At 38.0% G+C, this 14,103-nt stretch overlaps 1 protein-coding gene across 4 annotated transcripts in view; it reads right to left on the reverse strand.

The window, feature by feature from the left end:
* Positions 1-6,629: 6,629 nt before the first annotated feature.
* Positions 6,630-14,103, reverse strand: part of Znf280c (zinc finger protein 280C) — a 49,269-nt gene continuing 41,795 nt past the window's right edge. For 2 of the 4 annotated variants that reach the window (XM_029473463.1, XM_029473464.1), the window contains 5 exons: positions 13,666-13,803; positions 12,426-12,488; positions 8,812-8,930; positions 8,632-8,668; positions 7,166-8,295 (listed from right to left, as the gene is read on the reverse strand). In XM_029473463.1, coding sequence (XP_029329323.1) covers positions 8,280-8,295; positions 8,632-8,668; positions 8,812-8,930; positions 12,426-12,488; positions 13,666-13,803 — 373 coding nt within the window. In that variant the 3' untranslated portion in view covers positions 7,166-8,279. Of the gene's footprint in view, positions 8,296-8,631; positions 8,669-8,811; positions 8,931-12,425; positions 12,489-13,665; positions 13,804-14,103 lie in introns of all 4 variants that reach the window. The other 2 variants (XM_021153219.2, XM_029473465.1) reach the window with 2 other exon arrangements.

Raw genomic sequence — 14,103 nt, forward strand, 5'->3', positions numbered from 1 at the left:
AGAGACTCTCAATTGCTGGGCCTCAGTCTCTTGAACACTGGGATGGCAGGCATGCACTAGCACTTCACTTGGGGAGTAGCTCAGCAGTAGCGGTGGCGGGTGCACACTTGCCTGGTATGCATGAAGACCTGAGTTCCATTTCTAGCACCACCACAAAAAAAAAAAAAAAAAAAATCAACCAAAACCAAAAAAACCAACCTCCCAAAACCTTTAGTAGTAGGAAGAAAATGATCTAATTTTACTAAAACAAGGCAAGGAAAATGACTTATCATTCAGATGTCAGTACTTCCTGATAACATTACTTCCAGAAAGATGTTAACCTGGTGTCTTCATCTATAAAATAGGGTTGGAAATCTTTTGTTCAGGAATTCTGGAAGATTCAAGGAAGATAACTTAAGTGAAATGTAATTTTTGGATAGATATTTGTATATTGTATTTTCCACATATTGTTGTGTACTGTTACACTTGAGGGTGTCTCTAATGTAGCCTTGGCTGGCCTGGAGCTTGCTATGTTCTATACACCAGGCTGGCCGCATATTTCTAGAGATCTGCCTGCTTCTTCCTCCCCAGACCTGTGCCACCACCACTACCTGACACTGAATCAATTTTGCAAACTATTTCCAGGGAGGGAGGTGAGGTGAGAGGGCGGGACTGGGAGGAGAGGATGAAGGGGAACCTGCATCCCAGATGTAAAGTGAATAAATAACTTAGTTAATAAACATATTTCATATTGTCTTTAGGGCATTTTGATCTAATCAATAGAGAGACAACTGTTTAAATAGCCTACTCATTTACTGACAATTATGGTCAGAGGCTCTGAAGGCTTGCTTAATGGTAATATCTCATTCCAGAGCTGGTGAGATGGCTCAGCCAACAAAAGTGCCCATTGCCAAGCTTGAGTTTGATTCGAAGAACTCACATGGTAGGAGAAGAGACTTCCTAAAGTCTCTTTCATGAACTTATGTGCATGTGCACACTCATAAACTCACAATAAATGACTAAATAAATGTAATAACATTAAACAAAAGCCCCTTCCCACTAGACTGTGCTATAGTTCATCGAATCAGGTAGATTATGATGGAAAACTATGGAACAGAAGGAAATGGAGATCATGGGTAAAGAACAACCCCCAACATATTTTTTAATTCTTTCAAAACAAGGGCATCTTTACTATTGATATAACATATTTTCAAAAATTAAAAGCATTGAGAAGGGGGCTGGAGAGATGGCTCAGAGAACACTGACTGTTTCTCTGAAGGTCCTGAGTTCAAATCCTAGCAACCACATGGTGCCTCACAACCACCTGCAATGAGATCTGATGCCCTCTTCTGGTGTGTCTGAAGACAGCTACAGTGTACTTATATATAATAATAAATAAATCTTTTTTTTTAAAAAAGCATTGAGTAAATAGCCAAGATTTCTGAAAGTGAATTCCTGGTAATAGCTAATAAAAAAATTTGGAGTAGGTATTCGAAATATAACACAGAGTAGCCTCAAATTATCCTGCCTCTGCCCCCATCATGCTGAGATTACAAGTGTTCACCAGCTCAGGCAAAATCCTTCTCTTAATAGATTCCCAGGCATTGTGTCACATGCCTATAATCCCAACACTTGGGTGGTTGAAGCTGGAGGATGAACAGTTTGCCAAGCCAGGCAGTGGTGGCACAAACCTTTAAATCCTAGCACTCTGGAAGCAGAGGCAGGTGGATCTCTGTGAGTTCAAGGCCACTCTGGTTTACAGGCTGAGTTCCAGGACAGCCAGGCTACAAAGAGAAACCCTGTCTCAGCAAACTACCACCAACCACCACTATCACCAACAGCAAACCCAAAACTAAGGAAACAACAACAACAGCAAAAGTTTGAGGCCAAACATCCGCTAAAAAAAGACTAGGTTTGTAAGTAACTGGTAGTGTATGTTTAGCATATGTAAGGCCTTGGGGTCAATGTCAAGCACTACAAAAAGGCTTTTTTTCTAAATGTAAGAGGTTTTCTTCTAAATGAGATAGGATTATATATATATATATATATATATATTTATATTTCTGGGTATTCAAGGACAGTCTGCTGTACATAGTAAATTGAAGGCCATCTAGGGCTACATAGTAAAAGTTTGTCTCATTCCATGCCATCCCAAAACAAACAAACAAACAAACAACAAGCAAACCCACAAGCAAAACTCAGCAGCATGGTATTGCAAGACCTGGGATGATAAATAAAAGCAGTGGTGGTGCATGCCTTTAATCCCAGCACTTGGGAGGCAGAGGCAGGTGGATTTCTGAATTCAAGGCCAACCTGGTTTACAGAGTGAGTTCCAGGACAGCCAGGGCTATACAGATAAACCCTGTCTCGAAAACTACCTAACTACCTAACTACCTACCTACCTACCTAACTAACTAACTAACTAAAAGCTATGAATATCAACAGTGCTTATGATCTGCTAGATTTCATTGATGTGTTTTTTCCAGTGTCACTCCTAAGGATTAGTAGTAGTAGTGACAGTACTTAACACATAGTACCATTATTACAAAGCTGTTCTCTAAACACACCACCATACATGACATATATATATGGCTACATATGTATATATGTATATATGACAGTACTTAACACATAGTACCATTATTACAAAGCTGTTCTCTAAATACATCACCATACATGACATAATCCCAGCACTTCGGAGGCAGAGGCAGGCAGATCTCTGAGTTCAAGGACAACCTGGTCTACAGAGTGAGTTCCAGGACAGCCAGGGCTACACACCACAATTTAAGGAAAAGTAAACCCAAACTCTCTATAAAAGAAGACAATGACTGGCTGAAGAGCAGGCTCAGTGGTTAAGAGCACTTGATTGTTTTGCCTAGGACCCAGGTTCAGTTCCTAGCACTCACAGTATATAATTTACAATACCTCTAACTCCAGTTCTAGTGGTGCTGAGGCTGACACTTCAAGGGCACCTGAATACACATGGAGTGTGTATGTGTCTGTGTATGTATGTATATATATATATATATATATATATATATATATATATATATATATATAACATATATATGTGTGTGTGTGTGTGTGTGTGTGTGCAGGCAAAATACCCAAATGTATCAAAACATAATGTTTTATTCTAGGTTTCATATCATCATATCTTGTTCTCTCTTCCACAGTCCTCTTCCTTCACACATGTTCTCTCTCTCTCTCTCTCTCTCTCTCTCTCTCTCTCTCTCTCTCACACACACACACACACACACACACACCACTTTCCATATATGAAAGAAAATGTGAAAATTTTCTGAGTCTGACTTAACATAATGAGCTCCACTCATATCTACTTCCCTGCAGATGACACAATTATCATTATGGCTGACAAAAACTCCAGATTATATGCACCACCCTTTCTTTACTCATTCATTTCCCCATTCACCTGTTAACAAGGATCTAGGTATTTCGTACCCAGACTATAGTGAATAGAGCAGCAACAAATATAGACATGCAAGGACTTCTGTGGTATGCTCACTTAGAGTCCTTCAGATATCTATAGCAGAAGAGGAACGGATGAGTTGTACAGCACTTCTCCTTTAGGTTTTGGGGAACCTCCCTGAGATTTCCATTTTGGCTTCATGAGTTTATGTTCCTACCAGTGGTCTGAAAGTGTTCTTCCCTCACAACCTTATGATGATGGCCATTTATAGACCGTGTAGCAAGACAGGATGCCAGTGTAGTTTAACTTTGCCTTTTTCTGATTGTTAAGGGTGTTGAGTATATTTTTCTGTATTTATCAGCCATTGGTATATCTTTTAAGGAAAAGATACATTATTTATGGTGTGTATGCACGCCAGGGCACATGTGTAGCGGTCAGATCCCTTTTTTCATCCTAAGAGTTCCAAGGATCAAATTCAAGTTATTAGGCTTGGTGGCACAACCTTTTCTCACCGGGCAATCCTAACAGCTCTATTATTTCTTTAAAATTAAGACTTTAAAGTTCTTCACCTGCTTCCCTTTGCCTCTGAGAGAGTGCTCCCCCTCCCACCCCCTTGGGTATCCCCCTTCCCTGGAGTATCACTGTTATAGCATTAGGTGAATCCTCTCCCACTGAGACCAGACAAGGCAGTCTTCTGCTACATATGGGCTGGGAGGAAGTGGGTTGGAGGTTCGAAGCAGCCCATGTATGCTCTTTGGTTTTCATTTTATGTGTATGGTTGCTTTTCCTTGTCTGTGCATCACAGGCATGTAGTGCCCACGGAGGTCAGTAGAGAGCACCGCTACTGCTGAACCATCTCTCCACTTCTTTCGAGAAATATCTGTTATTGGCTGATTGGTTCAATGTTTTTATTTCTGTCACTTGTTTGGTAATTTTATACTTTGTCATTTTCAAGACAGAGTTCCTCTGTTTAACAGCCTTGGCCACCCTGGAACTTGCCTGCCTCTACCTCCAAAATGCTGGGATTAAAGGCATGCACCGCCATCGCCCAGGTAAAAGGTACTGGAGAGACTGCCATGGGTGCTGGGAACCAAAATCTTCTATGGGCCTAGCCATCTCTCCAGTCCATTTCATAGTTTTATTAGCATATACTAACCACACACAACAACGCATCTCTTCATAGATCCTAATTCCATGTTAGACAGTACAACTGGTAAAGCTCTCTCCCCAGTCTTCAGACTGTCACATCACTCAACTTCATTTGCTGCTTTGCTGAAGCTTTCTAATCTCATGCAATCCTTTTATCAATTCTTAACAATCATTTATTGAGCTGTTAGGTATTTTTGGAAAGCCTTTGTTGATTCCTTTACTGTGAAGCACCTAAGACTTCTTATTCATTTTCTATTGTCTGTCCCCTACTATTGAAATACAAATTTCTCAAGGGTAGTGATTTCAATAATTGAAACACTGAGACTAGTCGCAATCAGAAAGATCTCAATAAATGTTTGCTGAACAAACCAAAGAGGTTCAACTACGTGTTGTCAAAATGGGGGGGGGCAAGAATCTAAGTCTCTGTTGTTTAGTAATTATTATTATTGGGTTTTCAAGATAGGGTTTCATTGTGTAGCCCTGACTGTCCTGGAACTTGCTCTGTATACCAGGCTGGCCTTGAGCTCAGAGATCTGTCTGCCCCTGCCTCCTGAGTGCTGGGACTAAAGGTGTCCCATTTAGTGATTATTTTTCTAATAATGGTAATGAACTGAAAGTAAACCAGTTGTACTTATTATTCAATTGAGGAACAAAAGCCACTAATGCAGCTTCATGCAATGGCTATATTGAACTGAAAAAAACTTAGACTAGCCTAAAGAAAACGGAAGAGTGTCAAGGAAAACTCATATAAGCAAGCTTATACTGATTGCCTGAAATGTAAAGAATAATTAAAAGATAGTACAAGACACAGAACTTGAAGAAACAGGGTCCCATGGAATAGCGGAAAACTATATTCCTGACTTAAACACCACCACATCAAGAATATACTTATTCATATTTTTCAATTATGTTAGAAAGAAGTAATTTCTTGGTAAAAGTTTTAACACTTAAAAATCAGGAGACTGTCGAGATGGCTCAGCGGGTAAGAGCACTGATTGCTCTTCTGAAGGTCCTGAGTTCAAATCCCAGCAACCACATGATGGCTCACAACCACCTGTAATGAGATCTGACTCCCTCTTCTGGTGTGTCTGAAGTCAGCTACAGTGTACAGTGTATAATAATAAATAAATCTTTGGGCTGGAGCAATTTTTTTTTAAAATGGGATTTTATTAATACTGTTAAAAACAGAATGTTTTTAAAATTGAGTGGAAAAATGGTAACTGACAAAACAAATCCTTGAGTTAGGTACAGAAATAAAAGCCTTGAGTATCACCAAAGCCACTACCTCAAAACAAGCCAATCCCAAAGATTTCTGAAATACTATTGATAGCAGGTATCAGTATGAAAATTAACCTTGATTATGATTACAAGGAATATACTACATAACAAATGACCACTTTAAATGGTTTTTAGTATGTTTCAAAGTACAGTCATATAGATCTGATTGAAAGTAAAAACAGCATAAAACGCCGACTAACCAGGTAAAAGCCTCTTGAGACTCTGCCTCCTTTCATCATAATTAAGAAAACAGGTCTTTTGCTAGGTGTTTTTTTATTCCAGTTGTGGTGACACATGCCTTTAAACTCAGCACTCAGGAGGCTGAGGCAGGTGGATCTCTGTGACTTTGAATCCAGCCTGGTCTACACAGCAAGTTCTAGGACATCCAGGGCTACATAGAAAACTCTAGGGTTTTCAAATTTCCTTTTAATTTTTTTGTTTTATGTGTACGGGTGTTTTACCTACCATGTCCATCTGTGTACCACATGTGTGCTTAGTGCACACAGAGACCAGAATAGGACATCAGAATCCCTGGCAACTATGGGATGCTAGTAATTGAACCTGGATCTTCTGCAGGAGCAGCCAGTGTTCTTATCAGCTGAGCATCTCTTCAGTCCATCTTTTGCTAGCTTGTAAAATAGTTCACATTAGTAAAGTATAAATAGTGAGCTTTTAAGTTTGCTTAAAGAAGCAGAACAAGATGTAATCAATAGATAAAGACTTCAGTCAATAGACAAAGCAGGCAGTCTTCCATGTGAGAAGGAAAAGAATTCGTATTAGATGATGCAATCTGTAGGTTTTTATATCAATTTATTTATTATAAAATAATTCCCAAGAGTGTTTAACAATACAAATTTTATTAAAAAAATAAGTAACATCAAAACTGTTCAGCAAAATCTATATTCGATGTAACCAAAATAAACAAACACGAAAATAAAAAAATATACATCTCTCTCTATATATGTGGGCAAGAAACAAGTGCATTTTTGGTCCCAATATTTTTGAATATATTATATTTATCTAAGGAATTACATTAATGGCTAAGGAGATAATTACTAAGTTAATAGCAATGTAACTTAAAACTTCTTTTAAGATCTGTAAGCGGAGTTTTTGTTCTTTGTCTTCATTTCCTGACCACTAAGATGTTATGATAGTCCCAAGATAGAGAGAACATATATTAATGTCTAATGAACTGAACAGGTAACACTCATGCCTTTAAATTTAGCACTTGGGAAGAAGAGGCAGGCAGAAATCTATGAGTCCAAGGTCAGCCTGATCTACATAGTGAGTATCAGGATAGCCAGGGCTATATAATAGAAACCATGCCTCAAAAAAAATTAAACAAACCAAAAACAAAAACAAAAAAGAAAAGAAAAACTAACAGTAGATAGCTGTATGAAATAAGTAGAGAGTTTTAAAGAAATTTCTTGGCATTTTAAGCAAACACACAAAAAAAGAATTAAGCAGAAATTACAAATGTAGATAATAAGTTTGGGGAATGACAAAAATTAAGCTATTAAAATTTAAATTTTCAAAAGTTATTAACCACTAGAATAAGTCGAGAACTCGTGGAATGTTGGCTAAAACTTTAAATGATAACATAAATAACTGTTACTTTGGAGCCATAACTTCACAAAGTTTGTTTTTCCAAAAACATGAATGTAAGCTTCACTCGCTTGATGGGCTTTCATCATTAGTACAAACACATAAGCTTACACTTAAGAACCAAAGTCCTCATGAGGGAAGTTGTGCTCAAATCTACTTGGTGCACCTTGCAGGCATCGGTGGCCAGATCACTATCAGCCTTACAGAAGGCCAGTCAGGTAGGAAGGGACTCAGCCTAAGAACTGATAAAATCCTAAGGCCACACATTGAAGCAGCTCTCCCAGCGAAATAAATCACATTCCTTGGAAAGAGAGACTAGTCATCAGTTGTCTTCATTGAATGGGGACACTGTCCCGGAGTACACTGGACATTTTTTTTGACATATTTGTGTTGCCTTTGCATCTGACAAATAGACCAATGACATACAAAGAATGAAGGAAAAAAAAACAGCAATCCGACCACCAAGACTGATAAGAAATTAAGAAGCAGGCAAAACAGACAAAACAGCAGCTATACCATTTGACACATAATATTCAGAAGGCAAGTACAACAAAGAAAAATACAAATTATCTGAAGCAAAGCAAGACTAGACTACAGCAACTAAGGTGCCTCCTCCAGCGCCAACTGGAGAATCAAAGCACATGCTAACACATGTTAACCTGACACAGAGAGAAGATGGAATAAGGCTCTCCCGCCATCTGAAAGCTGCAAAGAGCTGGAGAATGCGAGCTAGTGTTGTGAATTTGAACTGCCTTCATGAAAAACACTGCAGATCTTTGAACTTAGGAAATTCCACCTTGTCTTGCACCAGGTTGCACAAGCTTCATAGAGCAGGAATCTATTTGAACAAGCCACTTTAAAACAAAAAACAGAAACACTTTAGTATTCTTCATTGCTATTGGTGATCCATTTTAAAAATTGCTGCATATGTATCGAAAGATGGNCTAGTCGGCCATCAATGGAAAGAGAGGCCCATTGGACTTGCAAACTTTATATGCCCCAATATAGGGGAATGCCAGGGCCAAAAGAATGGGAATGGGTGGGTAGGGAAGTGGGGGGCGCTATGGGGGACTTTTGGGATAACATTGGAAATGTAATTGAGGAAAATATGTAATAAAAATATTAAAAATTTAAAAAATTGCAACAGTGCTAAAATCTATCAAATTGTGCTGAATGAAAATGAGACTTACTCAGAAGTGGATTCAGCAGTTACGGTTCTTTCGGTAACTGAAATCAGAGAAGGCTTTATGTTTACAAATGTAATACATGAAGACTGAGTATCAATTTAATTTTCAAGAGCTCACACTGTGATAGAGAAAAACTACTGGCCCATAGATCATAAATTCAAAGGAACAGACACATGTACATACCATTCTCTATTACAACTTGGCAAGTATGAGTTTTACGTTGATTTAAGTGTTTAGCCATACGGTCTAAGCCAGAAGTATCGGCTAGGAAGTCACATTTAAGGCACACTAGAGTGATGCCCCTATGAAAAGAGAAGACTAATAAGACAGAGGATCATATGTGGAAATCCATGCATAAATTCAGTAATTGTTCTGTGTAATAACTCCTGGTTTTTATTTTATGTGCTATCACTGTTATTTCCCAATTTTGTTGTAAATATGGTCTATCTAATATGTTTCTCAAACATATTAGGGTTGGGGTTGTAGGCAGTATTTACCTTGCATGTGCCTGGAAAAAAAAGGATGCTCACGAAAATAGCCTAGCCATTGCTAAGTTATGCTATCTTTTAGTGCCCTATAAATTGTATGCTCTCAATCTGTTGCTAAAATATTCACATCCAGAGACCCAGGAGTCTTGGCTCAGCTAGCAACTTGTAGTCACAGTGATTCCATGCCTTGCTTTCTCTGCCAAGCAGAAGATAGCATTTGGAGCTGGAGAGATGGCTCAGCGGTTAAGAGCACTGACTGCTCTACCAGAGGACCTGAGTTCAATTCCCAGCAACCGCATGGTGGCTCACAACCATCTGATGCCTTCTTCTAGTGTGTCTGAAGACAGCTACAGTGTACTCATATACATTAGATAAATAGATAATTAAAAAAAATTAACAAAAATCCAACAAAAACAGTAAAAAGAAATATAGAGGTCTGAAAAAAATTTCAAAATCTCTTTTGAGTAATAAGCACTAGGATGTTCTCTATACACCAAATTACTAGGTATTTTGGACACAACAGCAAACAAAACAGGTTCAGTTTATGAAGCATATAATCTAGTGTATTTAAGTCAGAATAAAGTTAGAAGAGATAGGAAGACTGTAAATTTAGTAATTTAATATAATTATTAGTTTGTTAACAAAGCATATACATACCTGATATTTTATGTGGGTTTTGTTTGCTTTGAGACAGGGTCTCACTATTAGCCCTGTGGGGCCTTGAACTCAGGATGCACCTGTCTCCTTTCCCCAGTGCTGGAATTATAGGTGTGAGCCACCAAACCCAGCTTCATCTTATCAAACCTTACATTTTTCTAAGGCTAAAACCTAGTAGTTTACCTTATGCTGATTCTTTTCATCTCTAGCTCTGCTCTTACCATCCTGTTTTATATTTAAGCCTAGGTGCTATACACATAAGAAAGTGTTCTTGAACAAACAAAATCATGTTTTCTTTCCCATACCACCCTTCATTCCTGATTTCTCTTATGATGACACTTCCTTGCTACAAAGGTTTAAATAAAAACATTTCAGATATTTTAAATATTTAATAATTTAAAATATCATTTACACTGTATTAAGCTGGGGCTATCTCCTCTAAACAAATGACCTAAATGACTCTTAAAAGACAGGCATTCTCAAGACCACTTTTCTTTTAGTAACTTATCGAAGGCCAGTCCCATGTTTGAAATGTAGCCCTTTGATTCCAGAGCCCATTTTAAAAATATCACATAAGCTTTGTTGTAAGATTTTTTATTTCATTTTAACAAATGAGCTTCTTTTTAAAAATATTTAATTAATTTAGTTTTCAGGCTTTCCATTTATTCACTCACTTACTCATTCATTCATTCATTCATTCATTCACTTTACATCCTGATCGCAGCCCTCTGGCACTGAGGCCGGATAAGGCAGCCCAGCTAGGGGAAATGAAACCAAAGGCAGGGAACAGAGTCAGAGTCAGCCTCTGTTCCAATTACTAGGGGACTCACATGAAGACCAGCAGCACATCTGCTACAAATGTGTAGGGGGCTGCGGTCCAGACTCTGCCTGCTCTTTGGTTGGTGATTTAGTCTCCATGAGTTCATTAATTTATTTTTATTTTATCTTTATTGTTGTTTTGCCTGCAAACAGATCTGTGTGAGGGTGTTGATCAGGAGTTACAAACAAGTGTGAGCTGCCATGTGGGTGGTGGGAATTGAACCCAGGTCCTCTGGAAGAGCAGACAGTGCTCTTAACTGCTAAGCCATCTCTCCAGCCTCTCTGATCTTTATTATTTTATTTCCTGTGTATGAGTGCTTGGCCTACATGTATGTATGTGTAACACATGCATGTTTCATGCCCATGGAAGTTGGAACATCGACTTCTGAATCTGACAAGCCACATTGTATACGTGCTGGGCACTGAACCTGGAGCCTCTGCGAGAGCAACATGTGCTCTTAAGCACTTCACCATCTCTCTAGTCTTAGCCCAATTCATTAGTAAATAACCACCTTAACGACTCTGTGGTTTACGAAGTTACAACTCACTATGTATACTCCTCCACATTCATCTTCCTACCAAACCCTTGATTCACCCAAAGTATCTGTGATTTTTCTCAATGTCTTTCAAAGTAAAATTAATTCTTATTCTTTAGAACTTGTTTTTGGATTTAAAAAGTCTGTATCTAAACTCAAAATTATTTCCCCATATTCCAATCCACGCTTTTTTCTTCATGCATCTCTCTCTAGATATGTATCTTTTTTTCTTTTTCATTTTTCAAGACAGGGTTTCTCTGTATAGTCCTGGCTGTCCTGGAACTCTCTCTGTAGAACAGGCTGGCCTCCAACGCACAGAGATCCACCTGCCTCTGCCTCCCAAGTGCTGGGATTAAAGGTATGAGGCACCACACCCAAACTTCATGCATCTTTTAAGTAGAAGCCTCTATCCCCTCTGAAATAAGTAACTCTCACTGCATCTATGATCAATTTCCTATTATTGTATTTATTTATGTTCACTTTTTTATATCCTCCTAATAAATTGTATTTTTTTTTTTTTGAGACTGGGGCTCACTATGTAACCCTGGCTGTCCTGGAACTCACTCTGTAGACCAGGCTGGCCTGGCCTTGAATTCCCAGAGCTACACTTGCCGCTGCCTCTCAAATGCTAGGACTAGAGTTATGCATCACCTTACCAGCTTAAATTCTACCTTCTTGAAAGTTGGTACCAGGTCGTCTTCATCACTGTGATCTGTACACTTTTTTTCCCCATAAAGAGCAAAAGTGAGAGGTTGAAGAGATTGCTCTGTTAAGAGCACTAGTTGCCCTTCCATAGCATCCAAGTTTGATTCCCAGAACCCAGATGATTGTTGGCTCACAACTGTCGGTAACTTCCATTTCAGGGCAACCGAATGCCCTCTTCTGGCTTCCATGGGCACCATGCATGCATGTGGTGTACAGATATCTATCTACATAGGCAAGACACACATAATAAAGTAAAGTACATTACAGTAAGAATAAAGCTGAGATTTATAAATTTGTATTTATAGTACTACAGAATTTTAATAAAATTACTCCCAATCAAATATTGCTAAAAAGAATCTTTTTCATTTTACAATGTAAATACATGGAAGTTTCAACTCAATATCTGGCACCACTGAAACAGGTTAGTCATGTGATAGACTATCCCTTCCTTCATTCTAAGAATATAGCAACAAAAATAACTATCACGTTCAGTGACAATCATTTAGATTTTAAATTAGGTATACCAACACCTGGTTAAATAGTATAATTACAACTTTTTAATACAAAGAACAGATAAAAATCAATTAATTACCTGCGAGCTCGTGACTGCTTCTTAAAAATACAAAGCTGCTTACTTGGGTGGTCATTGTGAGAGCTGAGAGATTAAAGACAAACAAGATTTTTTTTATTACTTTTATGATCTAATAAGTCATATTAACTTTGAGCATGTTTTCAAGTCTATGCGTATTTTCTTACTTTTGAACAGAAGTTAATGACATTCACATAATAATGAGATTATATTGATCACTGGTACGGCCAGAGCAAGTACCCATCCATTAATATGTTGTGATTGTAACCTCTCTGTCACCTCAATCAATGTAATGGCATTAGGGAAGATGCTTGGGAAATAATTCTGCCAGAAAAGAACATCAGATCCCCTGAACCTGGAGCTGCTGAGAAACAGAGTCTTTTCTCAGATAATATTACTGTTTTTAGTGACTGAGCACACATTTGAGTACAAATGGAGTTGTCTGTTTTTGCCATTGAATGAGGGCAAGGATGGGTGGCTATGGCTTAAGAGGAGGAATGTTCTTTAGCATCGTTAAAAAGCCTGGAGCCTGGGGATTAGAGATGGCTCAGCAACTAATAGCACTTGTTGCTTTTTTTAGAAGACTTAGCTTCACTTCCTAGCACCCACATGGTAGCTCACAATCTGTAACCCCAGTCCTAGAAAATCTGACACTCTCTTCTGGTATCAATGAGCACTACACCAACTCAGTGCATAAGTACACATAAGCAGGGAACACCTTAATACACATAAAATAAAAATAAGTTAAGTTTTTAAACATGGATTTACCTAATGAAGCCACTCTAATTTTATTAATTTAACTGTTTTTTAAAAAATTTCTGTCCCATTAGTTTTATAAATTATTACATTTGAAGATATACAAGCAACATTCTAGACATTCGCTATTTCGACATTCCTACTTCCATGATGAGACACGCTTGATTGTAATATGACAACTGTGCCTTTAAAACAAACAATCAAACAAACTCCTCAAAGAGTAGTAATTTTTGATACAGGGTCTCATGAAGCCCAGTCTAGCTTTAAAATTAATATACAGCTGGAGATAAGCTTGAATTCTTGATCTTTCTGCCTCTTACTCCCAAGTGCTAGAATTATAGGCATAACAAGCCATTAAATCTGAATGGCATTTTTTTTTTTTGTGCTCAGGATTGAACATAGAACTTTATATATGTTAGGCAATGGCGAACCAGGAAGCTACACCCACAGACCAGAAAGTTAACTTTGACTGGCATGTTCAACTTACCTCATATGATTTGTAAAGGCTTTGTTACAGTTAGTGGTATACTTGCAAAAATCACAATTTATATGTGTAGAAAAGTGGCTTGAAAAATCTTTTATTTTGGAATGGCACTCAATACACGTGTGACTTCCCTGATGACACCTTATAGAGACAGAAAAAATAACAAAAATGTTATATAATAAAAATAATAAAAATATGTAATATAATAAAAATAATAAGAAAACACTTATTTTTAAAAATAAATTGTTTTTATTAGTTATCAGTAATTTGTATTCATAATAGAAAACTAAAGCAATTTTGACATTAAGAAATTGAAAGGAGCTGGGTGTGGTGGTGCACGCCTTTAATCCCAGCACTTGGGAGGCAGAGGCAGGCGGATTTCTGAGTTCGAGGCCAGCCTGGTCTACACAGTGAGTTCCAGGACAGCCAGGGCTATACAGA

The sequence above is a fragment of the Mus caroli genome, chromosome X (genome assembly GCF_900094665.2).
Source record: "Mus caroli chromosome X, CAROLI_EIJ_v1.1, whole genome shotgun sequence".
In the NCBI taxonomy this organism is placed as follows: Eukaryota; Metazoa; Chordata; class Mammalia; order Rodentia; family Muridae; genus Mus; species Mus caroli.